The sequence below is a fragment of the Oncorhynchus mykiss genome, chromosome 25 (assembly GCF_057628025.1).
Source record: "Oncorhynchus mykiss isolate SJ-2025 chromosome 25, ASM5762802v1, whole genome shotgun sequence".
NCBI classification, from domain to species: Eukaryota; Metazoa; Chordata; class Actinopteri; order Salmoniformes; family Salmonidae; genus Oncorhynchus; species Oncorhynchus mykiss.
In genome coordinates, this window is record NC_143046.1 from 56,831,449 (window position 1) to 56,844,940 (window position 13,492).

Below are 13,492 nucleotides of genomic sequence, written 5' to 3' on the forward strand. Positions count from 1 at the left end.
CGTGACGCAGTCGCTATAGGGCGGAGCCGAAGTCATCCTTTTGAGACTCAAATCACTAGAGAGACCTGGTAAGATGGCTGTGGAAGTAACACCATCACTAGGGTTGCACAATTCCAGTAATTTCCCCCAAATTCCCCGGTTCCCAGAAATCGCAGTTGAAGGATACCAGTAATCAGGAGAGAATAAGCAGGGAGTCAGGGAGCCTCCAACCGGAGGTTCAGGGAAAGATCATCCTTAACAAAGAGCCATACAAACCCCCAGCTAGAAGCTACATCAGGAACACCCGAGAGAGTGACCAATTAGAAATCATCCAAAGAGCCATACAAACCCCCCAGCTAGAAGCTACATCAGGAACACCCCGAGAGAGTGACCAATTAGAAATCATCCAAAGAGCCATACAAACCCCCCAGCTAGAAGCTACATCAGGAACACCCGAGAGAGTGACCAATTAGAAATCATCCAAAGAGCCATACAAACCCCCCAGCTAGAAGCTACATCAGGAACACCCGAGAGAGTGACCAATTAGAAATCATCCAAAGAGCCATACAAACCCCCCAGCTAGAAGCTACATCAGGAACACCCCGAGAGAGTGACCAATTAGAAATCATCCAAAGAGCCATACAAACCCCCCAGCTAGAAGCTACATCAGGAACACCCCGAGAGAGTGACCAATTAGAAATCATCCAAAGAGCCATACAAACCCCCCAGCTAGAAGCTACATCAGGAACACCCGAGAGAGTGACCAATTAGAAATCATCCAAAGAGCCATACAAACCCCCCAGCTAGAAGCTACATCAGGAACACCCCGAGAGAGTGACCAATTAGAAATCATCCAAAGAGCCATACAAACCCCCCAGCTAGAAGCTACATCAGGAACACCCCGAGAGAGTGACCAATTAGAAATCATCCAAAGAGCCATACAAACCCCCCAGCTAGAAGCTACATCAGGAACACCCCGAGAGAGTGACCAATTAGAAATCATCCAAAGAGCCATACAAACCCCCAGCTAGAAGCTACATCAGGAACACCCCGAGAGAGTGACCAATTAGAAATCATCCAAAGAGCCATACAAACCCCCCAGCTAGAAGCTACATCAGGAACACCCCGAGAGAGTGACCAATTAGAAATCATCCAAAGAGCCATACAAACCCCCCAGCTAGAAGCTACATCAGGAACACCCCGAGAGAGTGACCAATTAGAAATCATCCAAAGAGCCATACAAACCCCCAGCTAGAAGCTACATCAGGAACACCCCGAGAGAGTGACCAATTAGAAATCATCCAAAGAGCCATACAAACCCCCAGCTAGAAGCTACATCAGGAACACCCGAGAGAGTGACCAATTAGAAATCATCCAAAGAGCCATACAAACCCCCAGCTAAAAGCTACATCAGGAACACCCCAGAGTGACCAATTAGAAACGCCATCCACAGCTTAGACCGCACAGTCAGTCCATCAGCAGCCGAATGCCACGTTGTGTTCCCACTGTCACAGTGGGAAATACAGTCATCAGTGTACACAAGGTTTACCTAAGGTTTATGTAAGGTTTAACAGCGGAAGTAGATGGTTAGGACTAAGTGAGAGAGACATGCAGAGAGATGAGATGGTATAACTGATAGGCCACTGCTAAACACACACACACACACACACACACACACACACACACACACACACACACACACACACACACACACACACACACACACACACACACACACACACACACACACACACACACACACACACAAAAGCAGCGATGGTACAACTGATAGCCCTCTCTATTAAACCCACAAAGACAAGACTAGGGTTCTCCTGAACACAACAGTGCCTTCCATTCTCTGCTATAATCGCCCAACAAGCATACAGCACCGGGTTATGCCGACAGACACACACCCAGGGTGCTATTCCCTCCCAGCAGGTGACATCACTCTGCAGGATGCTATCTGAGGGAGGAGGGGGGCAGGAGCCCTAATCCATGTCTCTCTAGTCACAACGCTGGCCAGTTTTAGGGGGAGTTAACTAGCAAAACACTGTGTGGCCATATCCGGAGATAAGTGTGTACACACACACACACACACACACACACACACACACAAGTACACAGGAACCAGCTCAGACAAGGAGACAGATCTGAATCCAGCTCACACGCAGTTAAAGAGGTTGTTTCAGTGTGTTTAATGGGTTATGAAGAATGACAGGGAACAAAATGAAAACTAAAATGAAGCTCTAGAAATGATTCAATATCAACCAAATAACACTTCACCGTCCTTACACTAAAAACAGGTGCTACTTTCCGAACAGCCATGGGCTTCTCGAATCCCCTCGGGTGGCTAGGGCAGGTTGCTAGGCACGGTCCAACTCCGCCCGACACTCCTCCAACCTCCTGATGAGGTCAGAGGTCAGGGGGTGCTGGTTGCCGTGAGTAACCTTCATGATGTCATAGGCCTGCAGGGGAGACAGGAGAGAGCAGGGGTGTATTCAGTGATGTGTTCATTACCTTACCCGTACAAATATGTTGACTACAGCTGACATGACTCTCTACATGCTACCAGCCTGAAACTCATACTGTATCTGTTGTACAAAGTCTATCTAAACCAGGATTATTCCAATCTTACCCTACAAGGCCTGGAGTACGGCTGTTTTTCAGTTCCACCTGATAATTAATTGCACCCACCTGATGTCCTATGTCTAAATCAGTCCCTGATTAGACAGGAAGAAAGACAGCAGTGGAACTGGCTGGAGGTCTAGATTAGAGTGTGAGGGACCTAAATGTTCTGTAACGTTGCAACCCCCTGAACCGAGCCCTGAGATAGATGAGGGGAGACGGGGATAGGGCAGCCATAACAATGGTTCACTGCCCAGCTCACCAGTCTCAGTGTGTGCTGTGCGTCCCCCAGGTGAACCAGAAAGTGCTGGAGCTTGGCGACTCTCATCAGCTGGATGGCGTGGGCAGGGTGGGGGTCTGGGTAGTACTGCCTGGGGACAGAGGGGGGAGGGGTGATTAGTGGGGTGGGAGTACAGCCAGTTTGAAGAAGACGGCAACTTTCATATCAGCAAAATCTGAGCATTCGAACACGCCTGACTGGAGTGTCAGGTGGGCAGGTTTTGCAGTTCAGGGACGGTTCCATTAGTTCCACTTCGCAAGACAAGCTGACGTAAGTGTGGCTCTCAAGTATTTGGAGGAACACAAATACTATTTGAACCCAGGTCTGTCTCACAGTGCTCAAAGACAGTTATACTAGACAGACAGGAGAGAGTAGCGCTTCGTTTCCACTCCACTGTTCTTCTGTTAAGGAATCATTTTTCTTCCAGTGGTAAACGAGAAAGAGAAAGGGGTGCAGATAGAGGAGGAGGTTGGTAAAATGGAGAGAACACAAGAAGAGTGTTTTCTGGCATCAAAATATACCAAATGTGGTGCACTAACTGGTACACTATCTGGGTAAATATGACCATTGGTTTATCTCTGGAAATAAGCATTTACTTCGCTCGACTTTACACTCTTATCATAGAGCCGTGAGGGTTAGAACGGCACTATCATGTCATATATAAACACGCACAGAGAGATCATGTCAGACAGAGAGAGTGAGGGAGAGCGAGCGAGAGAGCGAGAGACTATACCAGTATTCCCCTCGAAGGTATGAGACATGATAATATCTATCGACATTTGGGATAGCTAATCAGGGGGCTGATTAAAACTGTACCCCAACAGCTTTTTAAATACACATGTCAAAACGTGTGTGTGTGTGTGTGTGTGTGTGTGTGTGTGAGTGAGTGAGTGAGTGAGTGAGTGAGTGAGTGAGTGAGTGAGTGAGTGAGTGAGAGAGAGAAGAGTGTGTCTGTGTGTCTGTGTTAAAGTGGAGCAGAGAGTGCCCTATCCAAATAGGTCAGAGAGCAGAGAGTGCCCTATCCAAATAGGTCAGAGAGCAGAGAGTGCCCTATCCAAATAGGTCAGAGAGCAGAGAGTGCCCTATCCAAATAGGTCAGAGAGCAGAGAGTGCCCTATCCAAATAGGTCAGAGAGCAGAGAGTGCCCTATCCAAATAGGTCAGAGAGCAGAGAGTGCCCTATCCAAATAGGTCAGAGAGCAGAGAGGGCCCTATCCAAATAGGTCAGAGAGCAGAGAGTGCCCTATCCAAATAGGTCAGAGAGCAGAGAGTGACCTATCCAAATAGGTCAGAGAGCAGAGCCTCATGCCCCTGGTTGAATTATGAAGAATCTACACTCCCACGGATAATACATACTCTTACAGAACACAAACTCACTTACAGAAAGGATACACACTCGTACGGGTAGTTTACACTAGGAAGCGATATCGCGCTGTGAAACAATGGAAGACATTCAATTCCAATGGCAGGAAAGCAAGAGAAGAGAAGTGGGCGGGGGACTGTTGAGTGATGCGAGCATGGGCGAGGGAGCTAAACAGGGCGGGACTAAAGTTGGGGAAAACTGAATTTTATTCAAATCCTCTGCGATATCGCCACTCGAGTGACCATTTTCCCAATAGCTTCCAACCACTACTGGATTGACTGACAATGGCTGTTGATATATAGCACTACCTAGCTTGCTTGCTAGCACCCACATGAGGCCGGGGCTAGTGTGGCTAGGCGAGTGCCGCTCGTATAGTGTAAACGCACTGTTAGAGAACACACACACACAGAGAATACACTCACTCTTAGAGAACACACACACACACACACATAGAGAATACACTCACTCTTAGAGAACACACTCTTAGAGAACACAGAGAATACACAGATAATACACACACTCTTAGAGAATACACACAGAAAACACACACACTCCTTGAGAATAGACACACACACACAGAATACACACACTCTTAGAGAATACGCACACACTAAGATATTACACATACAGAGAACACACACACAGATAATACACACACTAAGAGAATACACACAGAGAATACACAGTCTTTGAGAATACATCCACTCTTAGAGAATACACAGATAATACACACACTCTTAGAGAATACACACACACACAGAATACACAGAGAATACACACACTCTTAGAGATTACACGCAGGCTTAGAGAATACACACACTCTAAGAGAATGCACACAGAGAATACACACACACACACACAGAATACACACTGTCTTAGAGAATACACACACTCTAGAGAATACACACAGAGAATACACACACACACACAGAGAATACACACTCTTAGAGAATACACACACACAGAGAATACACACACAGAGAGAATACAGACACACAGAGAATACACACACACAGAGAATACTGACACACAGAGAATACACACACAGAGAGAGAATGCACACTGTAAGAGAATACACTTGCAACACTACACAACAGGTTTGTGTGGGGAACGGCTCTTGAACCCAAACCAACCAATGTTGTTGTTGTTTATGGTGAACAGACAAACGGTAGTTTATATGGACATCTTGAGACAGGAGAGCAGAGCGACACCAGATGCCATAGAATTGGGTAACTCCAAAACAGTCCCTTCCTCATGGTTTATTCACGTCAACTTGATTGCAGTTGAAAGTGTTGGTTTTACAACAGCGGTGGCCCACCTTTCTCCTGGAAAACCACTGGGTGCAGATTTTGCTCTAGCCCTCTTGGAGGAGGGTTGGCCACCCCTGAATTACACAATGTGTCACCGGGACAGATGGAAGCCACCTGACATTTATAGAAAAGTTCATCCAGAATCAAATGGACTATAGATCATTTGAGTGACATCTTTCTGATGAGTGCCAACCGAACGACAACAAATAAAGAGAGGCAGACAGTGGAACACTAAATGTCAACATTAAAGTAGGTTTTTCAGAGCCATATTATTTCTTATCACGTCCAGCCATGGGTTCATTAATATCACAGTAATTGGTGTACTGCTCAATAGGCCAAAAACACACAGAGTGCCGTGGAGCACTCACCACGCCTCAATGACTTATTGAGAGGAGCTCAGACACACAAGCTCACGCACGCACACACACACACACTTTCTCTGCCTCAAGCATTTATCAACAAAAACTGTTTGGCTATAACGCACTCAAGGAGAGAACTATCCAATTAAATCTCCAATTACAAGTCAATGCTGGGGTGGTTTCTCATATTACACACACACACACACACACACACACACACACACACACACGTTTTCTCAACTTTAACTTGGAACCAAATCTCTCTCTGGCAGAGGGAGACTGGGAGAGATCACACTGTGGAGAAATCTTTGGGAATGTTTGCAATTTGGGAGACAGAAGAAATGGGTTTAATTAAACAGTAATGACATGTATCTTTTGCTCAGGTGGAGCAGACACACACACATAACACACGCACACCGAGAAAAAAGAGGTCTGCATTAGAGAGTGAGCACAGAAACACAGACAGATAGATAGACAGACAGACATCACATGGCAAGTCAAGACTCCATCTAGCCCAAACCAAAGCTGTCTGATTTTACGAACCATCAGCAAGCCAACTAAAACAATCCACAAACATGTAAACAACTACACCAAAGACCAAACAACGTCTTAGATGCCCTAGAAAGACAAAGTACCTTCCATGAGAAACTACTTTTGTAAGAGATGAAGGCTGAACGTGGTGGTAGATCATTCTTAGGGGATTCTTCAAAAGAACTGGAATCATCCATTGGTCTCATCAAGATCCATTCAGGTAATTCAGCTAATTCCACTATTCAGATCAACCGCTCTATTGTAACTAATACAGCATGTAGAGTAGTGTATGGTTGATTTGGTTGATTTCTGGTTGATTTCCTCCCAGCATTCAAACATGTGTGCTAGATGACTGACTTTATCAGTAACATAAATGTCCTAAGGGTAAAGCCATGGTGTCATGTCTACATTTGTAAAACCTACTGCAGTCAATACTGTATGCAGGCAGGGTTGCCCACGCTGCTTAAGGCAGTGTGTGTGTGTGTATGTGTGTTTTTAAAAGTCAAATCAAATCCAGTTTAATTTATACAGCACAATAACTAGAGGCTGCCTCTCCATGCCTCTTGGTCCTAGGCTTTGGGATAGTTAAAAGGCCAGTGACAGAGGACCTGAGGAACCTACTGGGTACATAACTTAAAAGCATGTCTGACACGTATTGGGGTGCACAATCGTGGATTGATTTAAAAACCAATAGAATAATCATAAAATGTATTCTAAAACTGCAGAGACCTTAAGACCGATGTAATGTAATGTAATGCTCTCCGTCTGGTCTTGGTCCGTACCCGTGCTGCAGCATTCTGTATGTTTTGCAGTTGACCAATCGCTTTCTTTGGTAGACCAGACAGGAGAGCATTACCTGGTGTTTTATCTTTATTACCCGTGAATTCAAATGTGAGGCCAGATTCTCTGTCTATGCTTTGACTCCAACAATAAGTACCTTGGTCTTGTCTTGATTTAGCTGGAGGAAGTTGTGAGCCATCCACGTATTTAAATCACTAATACAGTCTAATCATGTATCAATCGAGCTAAAATCCTCGGGTGATACAGAAATGCAAAGTCGTGTATCGTCTGCGTAGTAGTGAAAATCTAATCCTGTGCTTTCTGATAATGCTGCCAAGGGGTAACACAGAGCCGTTGGACAATAAACAGTGCACTCAAAGATTTCAGACCCCTTGACTTTTTCCTCATTTTGCTACGTTACAGCCTTATTCAAAAAATTGATTGCATAGTTTTTTTCCTCATCAATCTACAAACAAAACCAATAATGACAAAGCAAAAACAGGTTTTTAGAAATTGTTGCTAATAAAAAAATATTAAAAAATATCACATTTACATAAGTATTCAGACCCTTTACTCAGTACTTTGTTGAAGCAGCTTTTGGCAGAGATTACAGCCTCGAGTCTTCTTGGTTATGATGCTACAAGCATGGCACACCTGTATTTGGGGAGTTTCTCCCATTCTTTTCTGCAGATCCTCTCAAGCTCTGTCAGGCTGAATGGGGAGAGTTGCTGCACAGCTATTTCCAGGTCTCTCCACAGATGTTAGATCGGGTTCAAGTCCGCTCTCTGGCTGGGCCACTCAAGGATATTCAGAAACTTGTCCCGAAGCCACTCCTGCGTTGTCGTGGCTGTGTGCTTAGAGTCGTTGTATTATTGGAAAGTGAACCTTCGGCCCAGTCTCAGGTCCTGAGCGCTTTGGAGCAGGTTTTCATCAAAGCTCTCTCTATACTTTGCATCGTTCATCTTTGCCTCAATTTTGACTAGTCTCCCAGTCCCTGCCGCTGAAAAACATCCCCACAGCATGATGCTGCCCCCACCATGCTTCACCGTAGGGATGGTGCCAGGTTTCCTCCAGACGTGACGCTTGGCATTCAGGCCAAAGAGTTCAATCTTGGTTTCACAAGACTAGGGAATCTGGTCTGAGAGTCTTTAGGTGCCCTTTGGCAAACTCCAAGTGGGCTGTCATGTGCCTTTTACTGAGGAGTGGCTTCTGTCTGGCCATTCTATCATAAAAGGCCTGATTGGTGGAGTGCTGCAGAAATGGTGTGTGACCATCGGGTGACCACCGGGTGACCATCGGTGACTATCGGGTTCTTGGTCACCTCCCTGACCAAAGTCCTTCTCCCCCGATTGCTGAGTTTGTCCGGGTGGCCAGCTCTAGGAAGAGTTTTGGTGGTTCCAAACTTCTTTATTTTAAGAATGATGGAGTCCACTGTGGTCTTGGGGACCTTAAATGCTTCAGAAATCTGTGCCTTGACACAATTCTGTCTCAGAGCTCTACGGACAATTCTTTCAATCTCATTGGATTGGTTTTTGCTCTGACATGAATTGTCAACTGTGGGACCTTATATATAGACAGGTGTGTGCTTTTAAAAATAATGTGAAATCAATTGAATTTACCACTGGTGGACTCCAATTAAGTTTTAGAAACATCTCAAGGATGATCAATGGGAACAGGATGTACCTGAGCTCAATATCTAGTCTCATTGCTAAAGGCTCTGATAACTTATGTAAATACGGTATTTCAGTTTTTAAAACATTTGCAAATATTTCTAAAAAACAGTTTTTGCTTTGTCATTATGGGGTATTGCGTGTAGATTGCTGAAGATTTGTATTTATTTAATCCATTTTAGAATGAGGCTATAACTTAACAAAATGTGGATAAAGTCAAGGGGTCTGAATATTTTCCCAATGCACTGAACAATACCGGATCCAAAATTGAACCTTGTGGAACGCCATGTTTTATGCATTTTCTCTGAATTGTGTTCACCAAGGGTTACAAAAAAACTCTCGACCGGTTAAATAGATCCAAAACCAACATAGAACTGGGCCTAGCCAGCCCACCTCTCTAGTCTGTCCAGAAGGACATTATGGTCAACATTCGAATTCAGCACTAAAATCCAAGAGTACAAGGACAAAGAGCCGTTCAGCATCTGTATTGGCACTAAGATCATTTACCACTAACTTAGCCTGTCTCTGTGCTGGGCACAAAAACGTTTTTAGTGCAGTGGGGAAAGTCCCTGTTAACAGGGAGTGATTAACAATAGCTTGCACTACTTCAGATATGGAATTCAATTTTTTAAAGAAGGTGGTGGGGATAGGTAGAGGCTTAAATTGTATTATCACTTTCCTGAGCATGTCTGTGTCAACCAGGGAAAATAAATCTATCGTGCATTTGTCTGGTAGGCTAGGGTACATATCATCAAACTTCTCATCAGGTCTTGCTTGACTGATACCCAGCCTAATGTTTGTTATCTTATCTCTAAAAATGGTAGGATTTATCAATCCATGGTTGAGAAGAGCGCTCTGGAATTATTCTGGATTATTAGTGACCCAGCTAGAAAAATTAGCCTGTCTGCCATTTCTAATTGTCTTGTTATAAATGCCAAGTTGCTCGCTCAGAAGATCATAATGGACCTGCAACTTTGACTTTCTCCACTTCTGCTCTGCCTTTCTCCAATTGTTCCTTAATTGATTCGTATCCACACTCATCCAAGGGGCACTCCATTTGGATGTGGCCTTATTAAACTTTACTGTAGCTATGGCATCAATGGTTGTCCTTAATTTTCTATGGAGTCTCTGGACCTACTCACTGTCACAGTCATACTCTGGACCTAGTTTTGTCCCATGGAATACATTTTGTGGATCTTAATGTTTTTCCTCATAATCCTGGACTATCGGACCACCATTTTATTACGTTTGCATCAAAAGTCGTGCTATAAATTCACAGACAACACAAAGATTCCTTGATGCCCTTCCAGACTCCCTCTGCCTACCCAAGGACGTCAGAGGACAAAAATCAGTAAACCACCTAACTGAGGAACTCAATTTAACCTTGCGCAATACCCTAGATGCAGTTGCACCGCTAAAAACTAAAAACATTTCTCATACGAAACTAGCTCCCTGATATACAGAAAACACCCGAGCTCTGAAGCAAGCATCCAGAAAATTGGAACGGAAATGGCCCCACACCAAACTGGAAGTCTTCCGACTAGCTTGGAAAGACAGTACCGTGCAGTATTGAAGAGCCCCCACTGCTGCTCGATCATCCTATTTTTTCAACTTAATTGAGGAAAATAAGAACAATCTGAAATGTCTTTTTGATACTGTCGCAAAGCTAACTAAAAAGCAGCATTCCCCAAGAGAGGATGGCTTTCACTTCAGCAGTAATAAATTCATGAACTTCTTTGAGGAAAATATCATGATTATTAGAAAGCAAATTATGGACTCCTCTTTAAATCTGCGTATTCCTTCAAAGCTCAGTTGTCCTGAGTCTGCACAACTCTGCCAGGACCTAGGATCAAGAGAGACACTCAAGTGTTTTAGTACTATATCTCTCGACACAATGATGAAAATAATCATGGCCTCTAAACCTTCAAGCTGCATACTGGACCCTAACTAAACTACTGAAAGAGCCGCTTCCTGTGCTTGGCCCTCCTATGTTGAACATAATAAACGTCTCTCTATCCACCGGATGTGTACCAAACTGACTAAAAGTGGCAGTAATAAAGCCTCTCTTGAAAAAGCCAAACCTTGACCCAGAAAATATAAAAACTATCGGCCTATATCGAATCTTCCATTCCTCTCAAAATATTTAGAAAAGGCTGTTGCGCAGCAACTCACTGCCTTCCTGAAGACAAACAATGTATACGAAATGCTTCTGTCTGGTTTTAGACCCCATCATAGCACTGAGACTGCACTTGTGAAGGTGGTAAATTACCTTTTAATGGCATCAGACCGAGGCTTTGCATCTGTCCTCGTGCTCCTAGACCTTAGTGCTGCTTTTGATACCATCGATCACCACATTCTTTTGGAGAGATTGGAAACCCAAATTGGTCTACATGGACAAGGTCTGGCTGGTTTAGATCTTATCTGTCGGAAAGACAGTTTGTCTCTGTGAATGGTTTGTCCTTTGACAAATCAAATGTACATTTCGGTGTTCCTCAAGGTTCCATTTTAGGACCACTATTGTTTTCACTATATATTTTTACCTCTTGTGGACGTCATTCGAAAACATAATGTTAACTTTCACTGCTATGCGGATGACACACAGCTCTACATTTCAATGAAATATGGTGAAGCCCCAAAATTGCCCTCGCTAGAAGTCTGTGTTTCAGACATAATGAAGTGGATGGCTGCAAACTTTCTACCTTTAAATTTGGACAAATCAGAGATGCTTGTTCTAGGTGCCAAGAATCAAAGAGATCTTCTGTTGACAATTAATCTTAATGGTTGTACAGTCGTCTCAAATAAAACTGTGAAGGACCTTGGCGTTACTCTGGACCCTGATCTCTCTTTTGACGAACATATCAAGACTGTTTCAAGGACAGCTTTTTTCCATCTACGTAACATTGCAAAAATCAGAAACTTTCTGTCCAAAAATAATGCATAAAAATTAATCCATGCTTTTGTTACTTCTAGGTTAGACTACTGCAATGCTCTACTTTCCGGCTACCCGGATAAAGCACTAAATAAACTTTAGTTAGTGCTAAATACGGCTTCTAGAATCCTGACTAGAACCCAAAAATGTGATCATATTACTCCAGTGCTAGCCTCCCTACACTGGCTTCCTGTTAAGTCAAGGGCTGGTTTCAAGGTTTTACTGCTAACCTACAAAGCATTACATAGGCTTGCTCCTACCTACCTCTCTGATTTGGTCCTGCCGTACATACCTACACGTACGCTATGGTCACAAGACACAGGCATCCTAATTGTCCCTAGAATTTCTAAGCAAACAGCAGGAGGCAGGGCTTTCTCCTATAGAGCTCCATTTTTATGGAATGGTCGGCCTACCCATGTGAGAGACGCAGACTCGGTCTCAACCTTTAAGTCTTTACTGAAGACTCATCTCTTCAGTGGGTCATATGATTGAGTGTAGTCTGGCCCAGGAGTGTGAAGGTGAATGTAAAGGCTCTGGAGCAACGAACCGCCCTTGCTGTCTCTGCCTGGCCGGTTCCCCTCTTTCCACTGGGATTCTCTGCCTATAACCCTATTACAGGGGCTGAGTCACTGGCTTACTGGTGCTCTTTCATGCCGTCACCTAGGAGGGGTGCGTCACTTGAGGGGGTTGAGTCACTGATGTGATCTTCCTGTCTGGGTTGGCGCCCCCCCCTGGGTTGTGCCGTGGCAAAGATCTTTGTGGGCTATACTCGGCCTTGTCTCAGGATGGTAAGTTAGGGGTTGAAGATATCCCTCTAGTGGTGTGGGGGCTGTGCTTTGGCAAAGTGGGTGGGGTTATATCCTTCCTGTTTGGCCCTGTTCAGGGGTATCATCGGATGGGGCCACAGTGTCTCCTGACCTCTCCTGTGCTGACTTGCTGCACCCTCGACAACTACTGTGATTATTATTTTTTGACCATGCTGGTCATTTATGAACATTTGAACATCTTGGCCATGTTCTGTTATAATCTCCACCCAGCACAGCCAGAAGAGGACTGGCCACCCCTCATAGCCTGGTTCCTCTCTAGGTTAATTCCTAGGTTTTCCTAGGTTTAAAACCTGTAGCAACTTCAGAGGTCAGATAGCGTTTCTTAATAATGCGTTCAGTATTAGCCTGTAGTATGGTTAAAAAGGTGGTAAAAAAAATCCACAGTGGTGATCAGATAAAGCAACATCAACAATAGAGGAGGCTTCAATATAAAGCCCCTTGGTAATAACCAGGTCCAGAATATGTCCGTGGTTATGGGTGGGCCCAGTAGAAAGCCCCTTGGTAATAATCAGGTCCAGAGTATGTCCGTGGTTATGGTTGGGCCCAGTAGAAAGCCCTTTGGTAATAACCAGGTCCAGAGTATGTCCATGGTTATGGGTGGGCCCAGTAGAAAGCCCCTTGGTAATAATCAGGTCCAGAATATGTCCGTGGTTATGGATGGGCCCAGTAGAAAGCCCCTTGGTAATAATCAGGTCCAGAGTATGTCCATGGTTATGGGTGGGCCCAGTAGAAAGCCCCTTGGTAATAATCAGGTCCAGAATATGTCCGTGGTTATGGATGGGCCCAGTAGAAAGCCCCTTGGTAATAACCAGGTCCAGAATATGTCCGTGGTTATGGGTG

The 13,492-nt window shown here is 44.5% G+C and overlaps 1 protein-coding gene across 2 annotated transcripts in view; it reads right to left on the reverse strand.

Annotated features, from left to right (window-relative positions):
- Window positions 1-2,159: 2,159 nt before the first annotated feature.
- Window positions 2,160-13,492, reverse strand: part of smyd3 (SET and MYND domain containing 3) — a 191,390-nt gene continuing 180,057 nt past the window's right edge. For both annotated transcript variants that reach the window (XM_036962694.2, XM_090220608.1), the window contains exons 11-12: window positions 2,867-2,975; window positions 2,160-2,444 (exon numbers count right to left, since the gene is read on the reverse strand). In XM_036962694.2, the coding sequence (XP_036818589.2) occupies window positions 2,343-2,444; window positions 2,867-2,975 (211 nt within the window). In that variant the 3' untranslated portion in view covers window positions 2,160-2,342. The remainder of the gene's footprint in view (window positions 2,445-2,866; window positions 2,976-13,492) is intronic.